We start from the raw sequence: 16,826 nt of genomic DNA on the forward strand, positions 1-16,826 counted from the left end.
CCAAGTGCCGACACAGAGGTAGCTACAGCCGTGGACTACCGTACTGTACTGTGTCTGCTGCTAATATAGACTGGATGATAATGAGATGTAGTATGTATGTATAAAGAAGAAAGAAAAAAAAACCACGGGTAGGTGGTATACAATTATGGACGGACTGCCGAGTGCCGACACAGAGGTAGCTACAGCCGTGGACTACCGTACTGTACTGTGTCTGCTGCTAATATAGACTGGTTGATAATGAGATGTAGTATGTATAAAGAAGAAAGAAAAAAAAACCACGGGTAGGTGGTATACAATTATGGACGGACTGCCGAGTGCCGACACAGAGGTAGCTACAGCCGTGGACTACCGTACTGTACTGTGTCTGCTGCTAATATAGACTGGTTGATAATGAGATGTAGTATGTATGTATAAAGAAGAAAAAAAAACCACGGGTAGGTGGTATACAATTATGGATGGACTGCCGAGTGCCGACACAGAGGTAGCTACAGCCGTGGACTACCGTACTGTACTGTGTCTGCTGCTAATATAGACTGGATGATAATGAGATGTAGTATGTATAAAGAAGAAAGAAGAAAAAAACCACGGGTAGGTGGTATACAATTATGGATGGACTGCCGAGTGCCGACACAGAGGTAGCTACAGCCGTGAACTACCGTACTGTGTCTGCTGCGACTGGATGATAAATAATGATATAAAAAATATATATATATCACTACTGCAGCCGGACAGGTATATATTATATAATGACGGACCTGCTGGACACTGTCTGTCAGCAGAATGAGTTTTTTATAGAATAAAAAAAAAAACACCACACAAGTCACACGACGAGTGTTTAACTTTTTCAGGCAATCACAATATAGTATACTATACTGGTGGTCAGTGTGGTCAGGTCACTGGTCAGTCACACTGGCAGTGGCACTCCTGCCTGCAGCAAAAGTGTGCACTGTTTAATTTTAATAATATGTATGTACTCCTGGCTCCTGCTATAACCTATAACTGCTCCCCAGTCTCCCCCACAATTAAGCTGTGTGAGCACAGTCAGATATTATACATAGATGATGCAGCACACTGGGCTGAGCACAGATATGGTATGTGACTGAGTCACTGTGTATCGTTTTTTTCAGGCAGAGAACGGATTATATTAAATAAAACTGCACTGGTGGTCACTGGTCAGTGGTCAGTCACTAGTAAACTCTGCACTCTCTAGTACTCCTAAGCTCCAGTAAATCAAGTGTCTCTGTCTCAATCTCACTCTCTCTCTTCTAATCTAAATGGAGAGGACGCCAGCCACGTCCTCTCCCTATCAATCTCAATGCACGTGTGAAAATGGCGGCGACGCGCGGTTCCTTATATAGAATCCGAGTCTCGCGAGAATCCGACAGCGTCATGATGACGTTCGGGCGCGCTCGGGTTAACCGAGCAAGGCGGGAAGATCCGAGTCGCTCGGACCCGTGTAAAAAAACATGAAGTTCGGGCGGGTTCGGATTCCGAGGAACCGAACCCGCTTATCTCTAGTTATAATGCCATATAAAAATGAAATACACTGGCGTCCCAGTGTTTAATAAAATGTCCCGCAAGGAATAATCACAGCCTTGTTAATGATGAACATTTATATATAATGATGTATAATTACCCATGTGCTGGTTCCTGAGAGTTTATATGAACAGGGTCCGTTTAGATATCTGTGCACATATGCGGGTATAAAATTGCTTAAGCTAATTAAAGCTGGTTTGGAAAATGCCGTGTAATTATCACGGCTGTGCTCCGGATAAATAGAGATTCTTGATAACCTGTGTATAGGACTCCAAAGAACTCACTTCCTCGTCACGGGTGTTAGACCTCACTGCGGAGGCCAGCAGCAGTCACTCAGTGCGGGTGAGCGGAGTACCGGACGTCTGCAGCACAGCACAGAGATCGGTGTCAGTGCTCCTGCTGAAAGCCGCCGGCTGAAGCGCCCGGCGTTTATCCAGACCGTAGTAGATTGTGGCTGTGAGAAGCCGTTAGCAGGGTCAATCAGCGGGTATTGCCGAACAGCTGGACTTTAGAAAGTGGGCGTCAACGCGTTTCGTCTCCTTGGCAACCGGAGACTTCCTCAAGATGGATACCTCCTCTCTATTCGATCACATATTTATACTCTTTCTAATGGGATTACTTGTAACAGCTGAATCTGTTTAATAGGCTAAAATATTTAGGTTGTATGCTGCACATATTAAAAAGTTATTCTTTGTAATTAGAACTATTATTACAACACAATTAATACTGTATCAACCATCTACTGAGTCAATCTAACAGAATTTATACATTATTGAGTATATTCTTAATTTGAACTAAATTACCATCATTTCTGTCTATTAGTCAAACATCAAATTCAGACGTGCATTTCTATGTTATGTATACTATTGACTAAACGACTTTCTCTTATTTGTAAACAACAATCCCCAAACATTATATACTCCCAAACAGAATAATCAATATTTAGATCTTATCAATATTCAAATTGATTTGTGTACAAATAATATACTAATAATAATTATATACAATTAATACATATATAGAAAAAAGTTATAGACTTTTATCCTGAATTAATTCATTATTTCTACATAACTGTAATAAAGCTCCGTATTGATGAGCAAATTCAGATAGAGGATAACAACGAGTAGAATAACTTAAAATTTTATTTTTTGTTTTTTGCCAGTTTTCAATGAATAATAAGTGTATGAACTTAACACCACTTAAAAATAATTGCTATTATCGTGGTCATAATTACTTTCTGTTCTAATTCAGACATCGATCATAGTTTTTAGATCTTATAAAGAATTATCTTAATATATCACTGAGGACACATTCTAAAAGGAGAAGACTAGGATAAGAGATTTAAATAATTAAAAAAAAAGGGAAATCTCAAAAAAGGGGGAGGAAGTAAAGGGGAAGGAGGGGGAGGATGTAGAACATATCCAACCCAACGCATCTTTTTTTATCAATATATACACATGATTATAAGAAGGGGAAAAGATTAATCTAAACAAGAATAATCCAAGGCTTCATTAAGGCCATTAGGGTGTAGGGTGTCTAACTTGAAGATCCAAGAGGATTCTCCAATGCACAATTTTCTAAACCTGTCACCCCCTCTTTTTGTGCAGGAGAATTGTTCCAAACCAACAATGCTGAGAAGGGATGGATCACCATTATGTACCTTAGAAAAATGACGAGATACACTATGAGTCTGTAGTTTCTTAATAATATTTAGTCTATGCTCCCTGAATCTAGACTTCAAGGGCCTTATAGTTCTCCCTACATATTGAAGGGAGCAGGGACACTGTAACAGATATACACAATATTCTGTATCACAATTAATGAATTGTTTAATTGTAAAAGTATTACCATTAGTTGTCTGACATTTGTAGTTTTATTTAGCATGTATTTACATGTCAAACAGACTTGTTTGTTACATCTAAAGCTACCCGGTGGTCTTTTTGCTAACCATGAAAAATTTACAGTGGAGTCAAGAGGTTTTAAGTAGCTAGGAGCCAGCATCTCTTTTAAATTCCTATTTCTCCTAAAGATAACCCTCGGTTTATCTGTTAAACATTTATTTAGAATAGAATCTTGTTTAATCAACTCGAAATTATCGAGAACAATCTTTTTTATGTCTTTAGATTTATTGTTAAACTTGGAAATAAACTTCAACGAGTCTACTATGGGTGTGTCTTTGATCTTAGTCTTAGATTCTTTTTTTGCTATTGTAACTGAAGAAACTTTATTAGTTGGCTCTACATCTAAATTGTTTCTCATAAGTGAGTTGGCAAACCTTTTAGACTCCTCCAAGATATGCGGTGGATAACCCCTCTCATTAAATTGATGTAAGAGGATTTCAACTTGTGATTGGAAGGCTAGATCTTCCGAACAATTGCGTCTTATTCTGATAATTTGATTCTTTGGGATGTTTCTTATCCATGGTTTATAATGACCACTTGAGTAATGAAGGTAATTTCCTGCCCCTACTGGTTTAACATAATTTGTTGAAATGATTTTATTATTATTAATTGATAATGTGATATCTAGAAAGTGAGTCGTGTATAAATCAAAATTGTGAGTGAACTTCAAATTATAATCATTATCATTTAAAAATGTAACAAATTCTTGTGCTAGTTGTGCCCCTCCACTCCAAATGATAAATAAGTCGTCTATGTAACGGCCATAGAGGACCAGGTTCTCTCCAAATGGGCCGCCCCAGATGTACTCTTCTTCGAAGCGGCCCATATAGAGGTTGGCAAAACTTGGTGCAAACCTGGTCCCCATGGCCGTTCCAAGACGCTGTAAGTAATAACAATCTTCAAACAAAAAATAATTATGTGTCAAAATATAAAGAATAGCTTCCAAAACAAAATCACGTCGGCCAGAATTCATAACGGGATCTTTATCTAAATAATATTTGACAGAATCGATCCCTTTTGCATGTGGTATGTTAGTGTAGAGGGATTGGACATCTAAGGTTAGAAACCCCCAACCTTCAGTCCAATCCCTCCCTACCGTTTGTTGTAATATATGATGAGTATCTTTAATATGGGATTTTAGGGTGGCCACGTGACCCTGTAAATGAAAGTCTACAAAGTGGGATAAATTAGAAGAAAGTGAATCCACTCCCGAAATAATAGGTCTCCCTGGTGGATGTGACAAATCTTTATGTATTTTGGGTAAGTGATAAAAAATTGGAGTGATGGGATGTGTGGGTAACAAAAAATAAAACTCATCTTCTGATATCACAGCTTCATCTTTAGCTATTTGTAATATACTTTTTAGTTCTGACAGAAAAGGTTTACTGGGATTATTTTTTAGAAGTGTATAATAATCTATATCTTTTAGTTGTCTATGAGCTTCTGCTACATAGTCATCCCTGGATTGTATAACTATCCCTCCCCCTTTATCTGCCTGTTTGATTACCAGTAAGGGGTCATCCTTCAAAACTTTAATAGCTTCTCTCTCTTTTTTATTTAGATTTTGCATATGATAAACCGTAGACCTTCTCTTGTTTCTATCTGTTTTTGTACATAATGACTTCAAATCTTTCAATGTTTTATTGTAGAAAACACTAATGGCAGCACTTTTCTGATTCAAAGGAAAAAAGTTAGATTTCCTTTTAAATTTTGGACATGATAATTTTGAATTTAGATTAGAAACATCAAATAACATCAATTCTGTATTATCAGCATCATTGTTCTCTTGAAGCAATTCCTCTAATGTAAGAAGACTGGATTTGTCAGATTCATCTAAAACAATGGGGGACCACTCCCCATTTGGATGTATTTTTTCTAATTTTTTGATAGCAAAATATCTCTTTCTACAAAGATCTCTCGTGAATTTATTTAAATCGACAAATAACTCAAAAATATTGGGTTCTTTACTTGGAACAAAACTTAAACCTTTTTTTAACAGTAGTATCTGATCATTAGTTAAACTTTTAGATGTAAGATTATAAATTCCTTTACTATCTATCTGTACTTCGTTTTTCTGAGATCTCTTTCCTCCACCTCTGCATCCTCGTTTTCTCTGGCCCTTTTTGGTGTGTGATTTGATAGTGTTTTGTACGGATTTGGATGGTGATATGTGTTCTGCCTGGGAAAATCCCCTGGAGGAGCACCTGAAATTCCCTCAGATACATGTCTATCCTGATAATCTCCACGATATCTATTTCCTGATCTGGAAGTGTTGTGTTGTTTATACGACAAGTTTCTTTTTGGTGAATAAGTATCTATTTCTGGTTTTGATTGTGTTCTAGTCCATATAGGTCTAGATACATGTTCACTATAATGATTGGTAACAAGTCTCTCTGGCTTAGTTTTCTGTTTATTATATGTTCTGATTTTATTCATTTTGTAGTCATCTTGATCTCTAAACCATTTCTTTTTCTTAGTATACAACAGATCTTTCTCAAATTTTTCTACTCATTTCTATCATTTATTTGCTCATCTCTTTCTTTAAAGATAGGTTTTTCTTTGAATCTAAGCAAATCATCCTTAACTTTTTCAATTTTACTCACTGTATTATCAACTCTTTCATTTCTATAATTGACAAGGAGTTTCATTAATGAGAGGGAACATTGGTCCAAGATTTCATCCCATTGTTTTTGTAGGGTAGGGTTATCATTAATTGATAAATGCTTAAAGACCCTCAGACCTCTTGGGACGATCTTGGCATCAATGTATCTCTGTAATGACACACTGTCCCACCAATTACGCATCTCCTCTTTTAGAAGATCCTCTAATTGGTAGAAGAGTTTGTTCATATCAAGATCTGTTTGAGTATTTCATTTTTATATGGCATTATAACAAAGAATTCTTACCATATTGTATGCTATATTAATTGTGATTATTACTAATTAATTGTTGCTAAGTATATGCTGCTTGTTTTGTTTGAAATGTGTCATTTTTAACGATTATTGGATAAAGAATTTATTGATACGTATCTTTTTAGTTCTACTGAGTCAATTATTCTATATGACAGACTGCACACTATAGTTTAACTTGATACAGTGTACATATAGCGCGGAGTATATACTTTTTCTCTGTTTTCTATATAGTTGGCAACCTAGCTAGTTGTCTTACTCAGCTGCTTTTGATACACTTTTAATTAATTTCAATTAATATCAGCGCCGGAAGAATAACAGTTAGGGGCAGGTGTCCTGTTCTGTTCATTCCTTTGAGTTTCTGGGTGGAAACTGACCGTTTTCAGGGAGTGTTCAGAAAAACGCAGGCGTGCCAGGGAAAACGCAGGCGTGGCTGGGAGAACGCTGGGTGGGTGTGTGACGTCAAATCTGGAACTGAATAGTCTGAAGTGATCGCAAGCGCTGAGTAGGTTTTGAGCTACTCTGAAACTACACAAAAAAAATTTATGATAAAAAATAAAATAAAAAATGATATATGAATCTGACAAATCCAGTCTTCTTACATTAGAGGAATTGCTTCAAGAGAACAATGATGCTGATAATACAGAATTGATGTTATTTGATGTTTCTAATCTAATTTCAAAATTATCATGTCCAAAATTTAAAAGGAAATCTAACTTTTTTCCTTTGAATCAGAAAAGTGCTGCCATTAGTGTTTTCTACAATAAAACATTGAAAGATTTGAAGTCATTATGTACAAAAACAGATAGAAACAAGAGAAGGTCTACGGTTTATCATATGCAAAATCTAAATAAAAAAGAGAGAGAAGCTATTAAAGTTTTGAAGGATGACCCCTTACTGGTAATCAAACAGGCAGATAAAGGGGGAGGGATAGTTATACAATCCAGGGATGACTATGTAGCAGAAGCTCATAGACAACTAAAAGATATAGATTATTATACACTTCTAAAAAATAATCCCAGTAAACCTTTTCTGTCAGAACTAAAAAGTATATTACAAATAGCTAAAGATGAAGCTGTGATATCAGAAGATGAGTTTTATTTTTTGTTACCCACACATCCCATCACTCCAATTTTTTATCACTTACCCAAAATACATAAAGATTTGTCACATCCACCAGGGAGACCTATTATTTCGGGAGTGGATTCACTTTCTTCTAATTTATCCCACTTTGTAGACTTTCATTTACAGGGTCACGTGGCCACCCTAAAATCCCATATTAAAGATACTCATCATATATTACAACAAACGGTAGGGAGGGATTGGACTGAAGGTTGGGGGTTTCTAACCTTAGATGTCCAATCCCTCTACACTAACATACCACATGCAAAAGGGATCGATTCTGTCAAATATTATTTAGATAAAGATCCCGTTATGAATTCAGGCCGACGTGATTTTGTTTTGGAAGCTATTCTTTATATTTTGACACATAATTATTTTTTGTTTGAAGATTGTTATTACTTACAGCGTCTTGGAACGGCCATGGGGACCAGGTTTGCACCAAGTTTTGCCAACCTCTATATAGTGTCATTTTTAACGATTATTGGATAAAGAATTTATTGATACGTATCTTTTTAGTTCTACTGAGTCAATTATTCTATATGACAGACTGCACACTATAGTTTAACTTGATACAGTGTACATGTAGCGCGGAGTATATACTTTTTCTCTGTTTTCTATATAGTTGGCAACCTAGCTAGTTGTCTTACTCAGCTGCTTTTGATACACTTTTAATTAATTTCAATTAATATCAGCGCCGGAAGAATAACAGTTAGGGGCAGGTGTCCTGTTCTGTTCATTCCTTTGAGTTTCTGGGTGGAAACTGACCGTTTTCAGGGAGTGTTCAGAAAAACGCAGGCGTGCCAGGGAAAACGCAGGCGTGGCTGGGAGAACGCTGGGTGGGTGTGTGACGTCAAATCTGGAACTGAATAGTCTGAAGTGATCGCAAGCGCTGAGTAGGTTTTGAGCTACTCTGAAACTACACAAAAATTTTTTGCAGGCGCTCTGCGATAAAAACGTTTGCACTTCTGCTAAGCTAAAATACACTCCCAGTGGGCAGCGGCATAGCGTTTCCACGGCTGCTAAAAACTGCTAACGAACGATCAACTCGGAATGACCCCCCATGTTTCATACACACTAGTTTCACCCAAACAAGTCTTTAAATCCCTCAGCGTGCCACTCAACCCATTTTTACCTAGGGTGGTATAAAGTCAGTGTTTCCAGCGACTGCGGTTCCCCTCTGCCATACTCCCCCCCCCCTCTCTCCCCTTCTGCTACCATATCACTGCAAGTCAACACAGGATGCTATTAGGCCTGCTGACAAATATCTCCTCCAATCTGCCAGACATACCCCTGCTGTTGCATATCACCTGCCATATGCACCCAGCAGTGCGAGTATGTGGGTATGCTCAGGTACGGCGTACTGTTCAAGAAGTTGCCAGCGTGTGTGCCGTACCGCTCACTGACATACTCGCACTGGAACTCATTGCCACCCTCCCCTTCCCTGCTTCCAGATACCTCAATTGGCACATTCCTCCTTCCTGGCGCCCAGTGGCACCTGCTGCTAGTCACCCCATGCTGCTGCACCTCACTTGCCACCATGCTACCATTCCAGGCTCTATGCTGGTCTGGCATTGCTTTAATAGCTGCAATGGAGACATTAAAATAAGAGAAGAGAGAAGATAGTACAAGTACATGGCCTTTGATCTATGTAAGGGCATGTACAGTATTTGTATATATTACTACTATTAATATATTACTTTTATTACTTAGATTTAAAATATGTCCTTTATGGTGCAGAATATTTAAGAAAATGAAATACAATGAATAAAATGACTATGATTCCTGACTATTGTAGGATCACATCTGACACAATGTATCACTGCTGGTTTATGTACTCATTTGATGGGACTTGTTGCATATGTATGCTTTCAGCAATATTCAATAGTGCCTAAAAAAAAGAGACCTACTGTATAAAAGGATTTCAGATAAGAGCCAGCAAGAGATGCCATTGGCTGTAAGGAACCGCTTTGTAATGTCAGACTCCATCCAATAGGCCATATGTGAGAAGTAAACCAAATAAACACCAAAAGTGCTGGAAAGGATTTTGATGAACATAAATAAATGAAAAACAAATAAATGAATCAACTGTGTTGGAACATACAGCTGTTCACAGGCTGCCATCTATATAAGAAACTTCAGCCAAAAAAAGAAACTGAACAGCGCTGCATCAAACAATATAATGTAAATATAGGGAAATAGTTAATGCATTAAAAAAGAAGAATGGAACATGCTTAACAATACATAGCAAATTTATTAAACAAGAAGTAATACCACATAAGAAAAAACAAAAACAGAATAATACATGTTACATAATAATGTTACAATAAATATGCAGCCTCTTGAAATACTGAGCTGGTGAGGTAACACATAACTGAATCCTTAACCTCATCCACTTTCTCTGTTAAAGTGAAACTAGACGTGCTCATCCCTATTTACCTATCCTCCCCCACCCCCACCCTCTATAGCCTTCCTTTCTCTACCGCTATGTAATGTTATTGACATTACTTACTATTTGTATACATAGTATATCTTACGACATTGAACAGTTGATGGACCAGACAAAATAGTTATGTTAAAACAAAATGATATCCACCTTTTCATAGCTGACATTGCTGTGATATTATTTCCCTCAGAAATGATTTTTTTTATCATGAAAAAAATAATGTAAATGTATCCATTTTGGATGTGATTTTAAATTAAAATCGATACAGTTTAAATAGTCTAAAAATGATTACGTTGTGCACAATCATCTATGTATATATGATATAGGGTCAGTTCTGCACCATAAGGTTACCATTTCGAATACTGTATGGTTCTGCTTGTTTGCATGCTACAGGGGCAAACGCGGGATTTACTTTGGGGGGTTTCCAAATGTAACACTATATATATATATATATATATACATACATACATATATACATATACATACATACATACATATTCCGGTACCCATTACGGCATTGGTGGAGGGCACATGAGACCATTTGAGTGACAGGACATTCTGTATGTATACATATATATACATATATATATATATATATATATATATTATTCCACAGAATGTATGAATGTGTGTGTGCTATATATATTACATACAGTTCACAAATACATAGACAATCACACACACACATACATAAATAAACAAGCAAGCACACACACACACACACACACAAACATACATACATACACACACTTACATAAGATACAGTACTACATTTATACTGTACAAACCAGCCCAGGGACTTGCAGAAGACATGCGCCACTAATAAGAAGGGGGGAGCTGCTGTGGTTGAGCATGCGCAGCCAGTAACTCCCTCCGGACAATCTGTTTGTAGAGAGCTATGTAGCTCTCTGATGTTGCTGCCCCACAATCGCGGTCGTGGCTTTTGCTGAGACGGAGACGTCTCCGTCTCTAAAACAGTAAACTCAGGTCACCAGGGGGGTTTCCAGGTACTCGGACCCCCCCCCCCCCCCCGCATGCGCCACTGTGTTAGAATACCTTTGTTATGAGGAAACACAAATCTAGACGCCTCACAACTTTTTCCCCTGAAAATGTGATGTATAAAAGAGTGAAGCATCAAACAGTACCATGAAAAAAGTTTTCCATTTCATATTTCTAATTGCTTGCATTATCAGGTGTGGATTATTAGATCTACACTATAAAGGTCTACAGTCAAGAGGTCTACCACTTATGGTAGACATGCATTAGGTCGACAGGGTCATAAGGTCAACATGGTCAAAAGGCAGACAGTGGGAAAGGTTGACAAGGTCAAAAGGTCGACAGGGTCAAAAGGTCAACATGGAAATGGTAGATACAAAAAAGTAGACAATTAATATTTTATTTTTATGGGGGGGGGGGTGTTTTGTCACTTTTCTGCCACATATAATGCCCACTAGTGTACTGCGTCCCCTCTCATGGCTCACTTTGCTACCGCTGCGCTCAGCACAGGTTACTATTCCCAACTGTAGTCCACGTGGCCGGTAAAGTATGAAAAAGTTGATTAAAGAAATAAAATAAAAATAGTGTCTACCATATGTGTGTTGACCATTGTCATGTTGACCTGTTGACCCTGTTAACCTTTTGAAATGTCTACCTTTTACATATCGTCCTTTTGACCCTGTCAACCTAATGCATGTCTACTATTAGTGTCACACCTATTGACTGCAGACTGTTTTAGTGTAGATCTATAGTCCGGATACCGCATGATCAATACCTTAATATGATAGATATGACACTGAATTACCCCACTATTTGTTGCAGAAAAGAATCTACAAATTGTTTAAATCTGCGGTTAGAGAATCTTTGCCTGAAAGTACAGCTCTTTTTTGCTTATATTGTACCTTGACTACACTACACTGCAACATATAATGAACAACTCAATTAAACACGTATAAATATGTTAGCAAAAAAAAACACAGTAAAATTTAAGTCTGAGTATTAATATGACGTGTTCTTACTTTTGTGCTATTCTAAGAAGTGATAAATCGCTGACACGTAGGCAGTTTGTTAAATTTAATTCTCGTATTTTGATTCCAGATGGGCCTTCTAGAACTTGTCGTACACCTGGATCACTGATCCTGGAACAGAACATGCAATGCATTAGAATTACTTTTTTATAAAATAATGATACAGCAGACTTACATATACAGCTAAACTTCCATTAACACTTTCAGGGGTATCCAATTAGTGCCGCAACTATGAAAACTGTGTTTTTTTCACAATTTATTTTATTTTAGCACTAATGTTTTTTCACCGGTATCCAAGGATATCTCCTCGTTTTTCTCGTAAAAATACATAGGTCCGTTGCTTTTCGCGGACCCTATGTATTTTCGCTGCACTTATCATGCCAAAAATAGTCACTTATCTGGGATTTATCTGCCAGGGCTAACCGGATACCCTCATTTGTAAATTGCTCTAGGTTGTAATAGCAGTACACAAGTTTGAACATCTTTAAGCTTGAGAGAGCACGTGCTACAAATATGGTACATACGCATAGGTATAGATTATTAAAAATTTTGCTATCAGCTTAAAAAAGTTTTTTTTTTCATCGACTTATTGTATGTCATTATTGTGTGCAATATGACAGTTGATACATATTTTCTGTGCAGACTGGTAAAAATGTAACAAATAACAATGATGTAATTTAATATTTGACAGGACAGTTGCCGAATCTAAGTAAAAAAAAAACAAATAAACTATTTCTCTACATTGTTGCACAACATCACATTTCCATAAAAGCATTAACAAAAAAAAAATAAGATACAAAAAATTAGAGATGAGCGGGTTCGGTCTCCGAGATCCGAACCCCCCGAACTTCACCTATTTTACACGGTTCCAAGACAGCCTCGGATCTTCCCGCCTTGCTCGGTTAACCCGAACGCGCCCGAACGTCATCATCCCGCTGTCGGATTCTCGCGAGATTCGTATTCTATATAAAGAGCCGCGCGTCGCTGCCATTTTCACTCGTGCATTGGAGATTGAACGGAGAGGACGTGGCTGCGTTCTCTCCCTGAAAAGCTCCGTAATCTGTGCTCAGTGTGCTGCAAATATCTGTGCTCAGTGTGCTGCAAATATCTGTGCTCAGTGTGCTGCATTGTGGGGACCACCAGTATATAATTATAGTAGTACAGTACAGTAGGCCATTGCTGTATCTTGCAGCTCTGTATCAAGTATACTATCCATATCTGTGCTGCATTATTGTGAGCAGTATATAGTAGGACAGTGCAGCATTTTGGTGACCAGCAGTATACATATAGTACAGTACAGTAGGCCATTGCTGTATCTTGCAGCTCTGTGTCAAGTATACTATCCATATCTGTGCTGCATTATTGTGAGCAGTATATAGTAGGACAGTGCAGCATTTTGGTGACCAGCAGTATACATATAGTACAGTACAGTAGGCCATTGCTGTATCTTGCAGCTCTGTGTCAAGTATACTATCCATATCTGTGCTGCATTATTGTGAGCAGTATATAGTAGGATAGTGCAGCATTTTGGTGACCAGCAGTATACATATAGTACAGTACAGTAGGCCATTGCTGTATTTTGCAGCTCTGTGTCACTTCTAGTATCCTGATCAGTGCTCAATATCTGCTGCATTGTAGTGACCAGTATGTATACTGTACTGTGCGACGTGTGTAATACACCTGGTGATTTTATACATCCTGTAATCTGTACTGTGCGATGTGTGAGATACACCTGGGGATTATACACCCTGTATACTGTACTGTGCGGCGTGTGATACACCTGGTGATGATTATAGACCCTATATACTGTACTGAGCGATGAGTGAGATACACCTGGGGATTATATACCCTGTATACTGTACTGTGCGGCGTGTGATACACCTGGTGATGATTGTACACCCTATATACTGTACTGAGCGATGTGTGAGATACACCTGGGGATTATACACCCTGTATACTGTACTGTGCGGCGTGTGATACACCTGGTGATTATACATCCTGTAATCTGTACTGAGCGATGTGTGAGATACACCTGGTAATATCTGTGCTCATTGTGCAGCATTGTGGTGACCACCAGTATATAGTAGTACAGTACAGTAGGCCACTGCTGTATCTTGCAGCTCTGTGTCACTTCTAGTTAGTATCCTGATCAGTGCTTAATATCTGTGCTCAGTGTCAGTGCTGCATTGTGGTGACCAGTATACTACAGTACAATAGCCCAGTGCTGTTCTCGCTGCTCAGTGTCAGTTCTCCATAGTATCATCAGTGATCAGTATAATCAGTTCTCAGTATAATCAGTACGCTGTTAGATGTGTGCCAGTTTTCCACCATTAGTGCAGTGGGATTTAGACAATTGATGAAGTTATTGTGTCCCCGGTACAAAATCCCATCTAGATTCCACTTCACTAGGCAGGCGATAGCAAAATTTTACCAATTAATATCAGTGATTTATAATTATTAATTACAGTGATCTTGCCAAATAATTCCAGTGATTTTGTCATTATCTTCCAGTGATTTGGACCAATAATACCATTGATTAGAATGAATAATTCCAGTGATTTTGTCATTTTCTTCCAGTGATTTGGACCAATAATACCATTGATTAGAACGAATCATTCCAGTGATTTTGTCATTTTCTTCCAGTGATTTGGACCAATAATTCTATTGATTAGAACGAATAATTCCTGTGATATTGAGGTGTTTGTGTCGCTTAGCTTAGCCATCCAGCGACCACAGTGCACCTCTTTTTCTCTTTTCTTTGCATCATGTGCTGTTTGGGGCCAATTTTTTTAAGTGCCATCCTGTCTGACACTTCCGTATATGTCCAGTGGTACTGCCATTTGATATAATTCCCGACATTACTGCCATTTAATTCCAGTGATTTTGTCATTTTCTTCCGGTGATTTGGAGCAATAATACCATTGATTAGAACAAATAATTCCTATGATTTTGTAATTTTCTTCCAGTGATTTGTACCAATAATACCATTGATTAGAACAAATAATTCCTGTGATTTTGTCATTTTCTTCCAGTGATTTGGACCAATAATACCATTGATTAGAACGAATAATTCCTGTGATATTGAGGTGTTTGTGTTGCTTAGCTTAGCCATCCAGCGACCACAGTGCACCTCTTTTTCTCTTTTCTTTGCATCATGTGCTGTTTGGGGCCAATTTTTTTAAGTGCCATCCTGTCTGACACTGCAGTGCCACTCCTAGATGGGCCAGGTGTTTGTGCCGGCCACTTGGGTCGCTTACCTTAGTCATCCAGCGACCTCGGTGCAAATTTTAGGACTAAAAATAATATTGTGAGGTGGTCAGAATAGTCTGGAAATTAGTGGAAATTATGGTTATTGAGGTTAATAATACTATGGGATCAAAATTACCCCCAAATTCTATGATTTAAGCTGTTTTTGAGGGTTTTTTTAAGAAAAACCCACAGAATCCAAAACACACCCAAATCCGACAAAAATATTTTCAGGGAGGTTTTGCCAAAACGCGTCCGAATCCAAAACACGGCCGCGGAACCGAATCCAAAACCAAAACACAAAACCCGAAAAATTTCCGGTGCACATCTCTACAAAAAATACATTTGTGTACTTTCTGTCATTTGTAATTCTTACACATTGCAATATATTCTGCAGCACTATAAAGTTATGTAAACTATGCAGATACATACCCACAACATGACCCATTCCATTAGATACAAAATGCTCTGCTCCTGGACTTCCTTGCCAGTGGCAGTTGCAAAGGGTATCAGGACTATAGATCTACACTAAAAAGGTTTACAGTCAATAGGTCGACATGTAAAAGGTAAACAGTTCAAAAAGTCGACAAGGTCAAAAGGTTGACATGACAGTGGTTGACACATATTGTATGGTAGAAACTAGTTTTTTATAACTTTTTCATACTTTAAAATCCATGTGGACTATGATTGGGAACAGTAACCTTTCCTGAAATTCGCTTACCATGCGAGGGAAGTGGTACACTAATGGGGCTTGTTTGTGGCAGAAAAGTGACAAATTACCCCCAAAAAAAATAGTGTCTACCTTTTTTTGTGTCGACCTTTCCAACTGTCTACCTATTCTATGTCGACCTTTTGACCCTGTCGACCTAATGCTTGTCTACCATTAGTGGTAGACCTATTGACTGCAGACCTTTTTAGTGTAGATCTAATAATTCGCACCTGTTGCAGAGCTGGGGCTGCAGCACAGACCAAAATTCTATTAGGGAAGCCAGACCAACTGCCACCGCAAATGCTGCTAAACATAGCCATCCGGGCCTCAGTTGCAGTTGGCTCTCCACTGGCAAGGAAGTCCTGGAGCAGAGCATTTTGTACCTATTAGAATGGGTCATGTTGCAGGTTATGCATATAATTATTGTTACAATACAATAGTGTTAATATATATAATGATGTTGCAAGGTTTATTACTAGAAGTGTAGTACAGAAGTTAGACAGTATAAAGATTAGAGATGTGCGGGTTTGGATTTACTCAGTTCTAACACAAGAATTGATGAGAGTTCGGATTATCCAAATTTTTCTTATTGGCTATCTGATAGCTAATAAGATGCAGTTTTGAGATCTGGGTAAATACGGGTAAATACGAACCTGCACATCTCTAATATAGATTCATTAGGTCTACAAAATAGGGTCGACAGGGTCAAAAGGTTGACCCAAATTTTTTAAACATTTTGGGTGTTATTTTCTGTTTTAAAACATTTTGTTACCCAAATTAATTGAAATGCGTCCCCTCGCCATTTGACTTCACTCGCCACGCTTCAGGCTAAGTGGCTCGCCACAAGGTTACTAAAGGTAATAGTTTGTGAGATGGATAGTAAATTTGTTGAAATGCGTTTCCTCACCACACTTCGGACTCAATGGCATGCTTCAC

General features: G+C 38.0%; 1 protein-coding gene across 3 annotated transcripts in view; it reads right to left on the bottom strand.

Annotated features, from left to right (window-relative positions):
• The window catches only part of FBXL13 (F-box and leucine rich repeat protein 13), a 656,615-nt gene that overhangs the window by 182,783 nt on the left and 457,006 nt on the right, over nt 1-16,826 (bottom strand). For all 3 annotated transcript variants that reach the window (XM_063926996.1, XM_063926997.1, XM_063926998.1), the window contains exon 16: nt 11,927-12,046. In XM_063926996.1, the coding sequence (XP_063783066.1) occupies nt 11,927-12,046 (120 nt within the window). The remainder of the gene's footprint in view (nt 1-11,926; nt 12,047-16,826) is intronic.

Source organism: Pseudophryne corroboree, chromosome 6 (genome assembly GCF_028390025.1).
Source record: "Pseudophryne corroboree isolate aPseCor3 chromosome 6, aPseCor3.hap2, whole genome shotgun sequence".
Lineage (NCBI taxonomy): Eukaryota > Metazoa > Chordata > Amphibia > Anura > Myobatrachidae > Pseudophryne > Pseudophryne corroboree.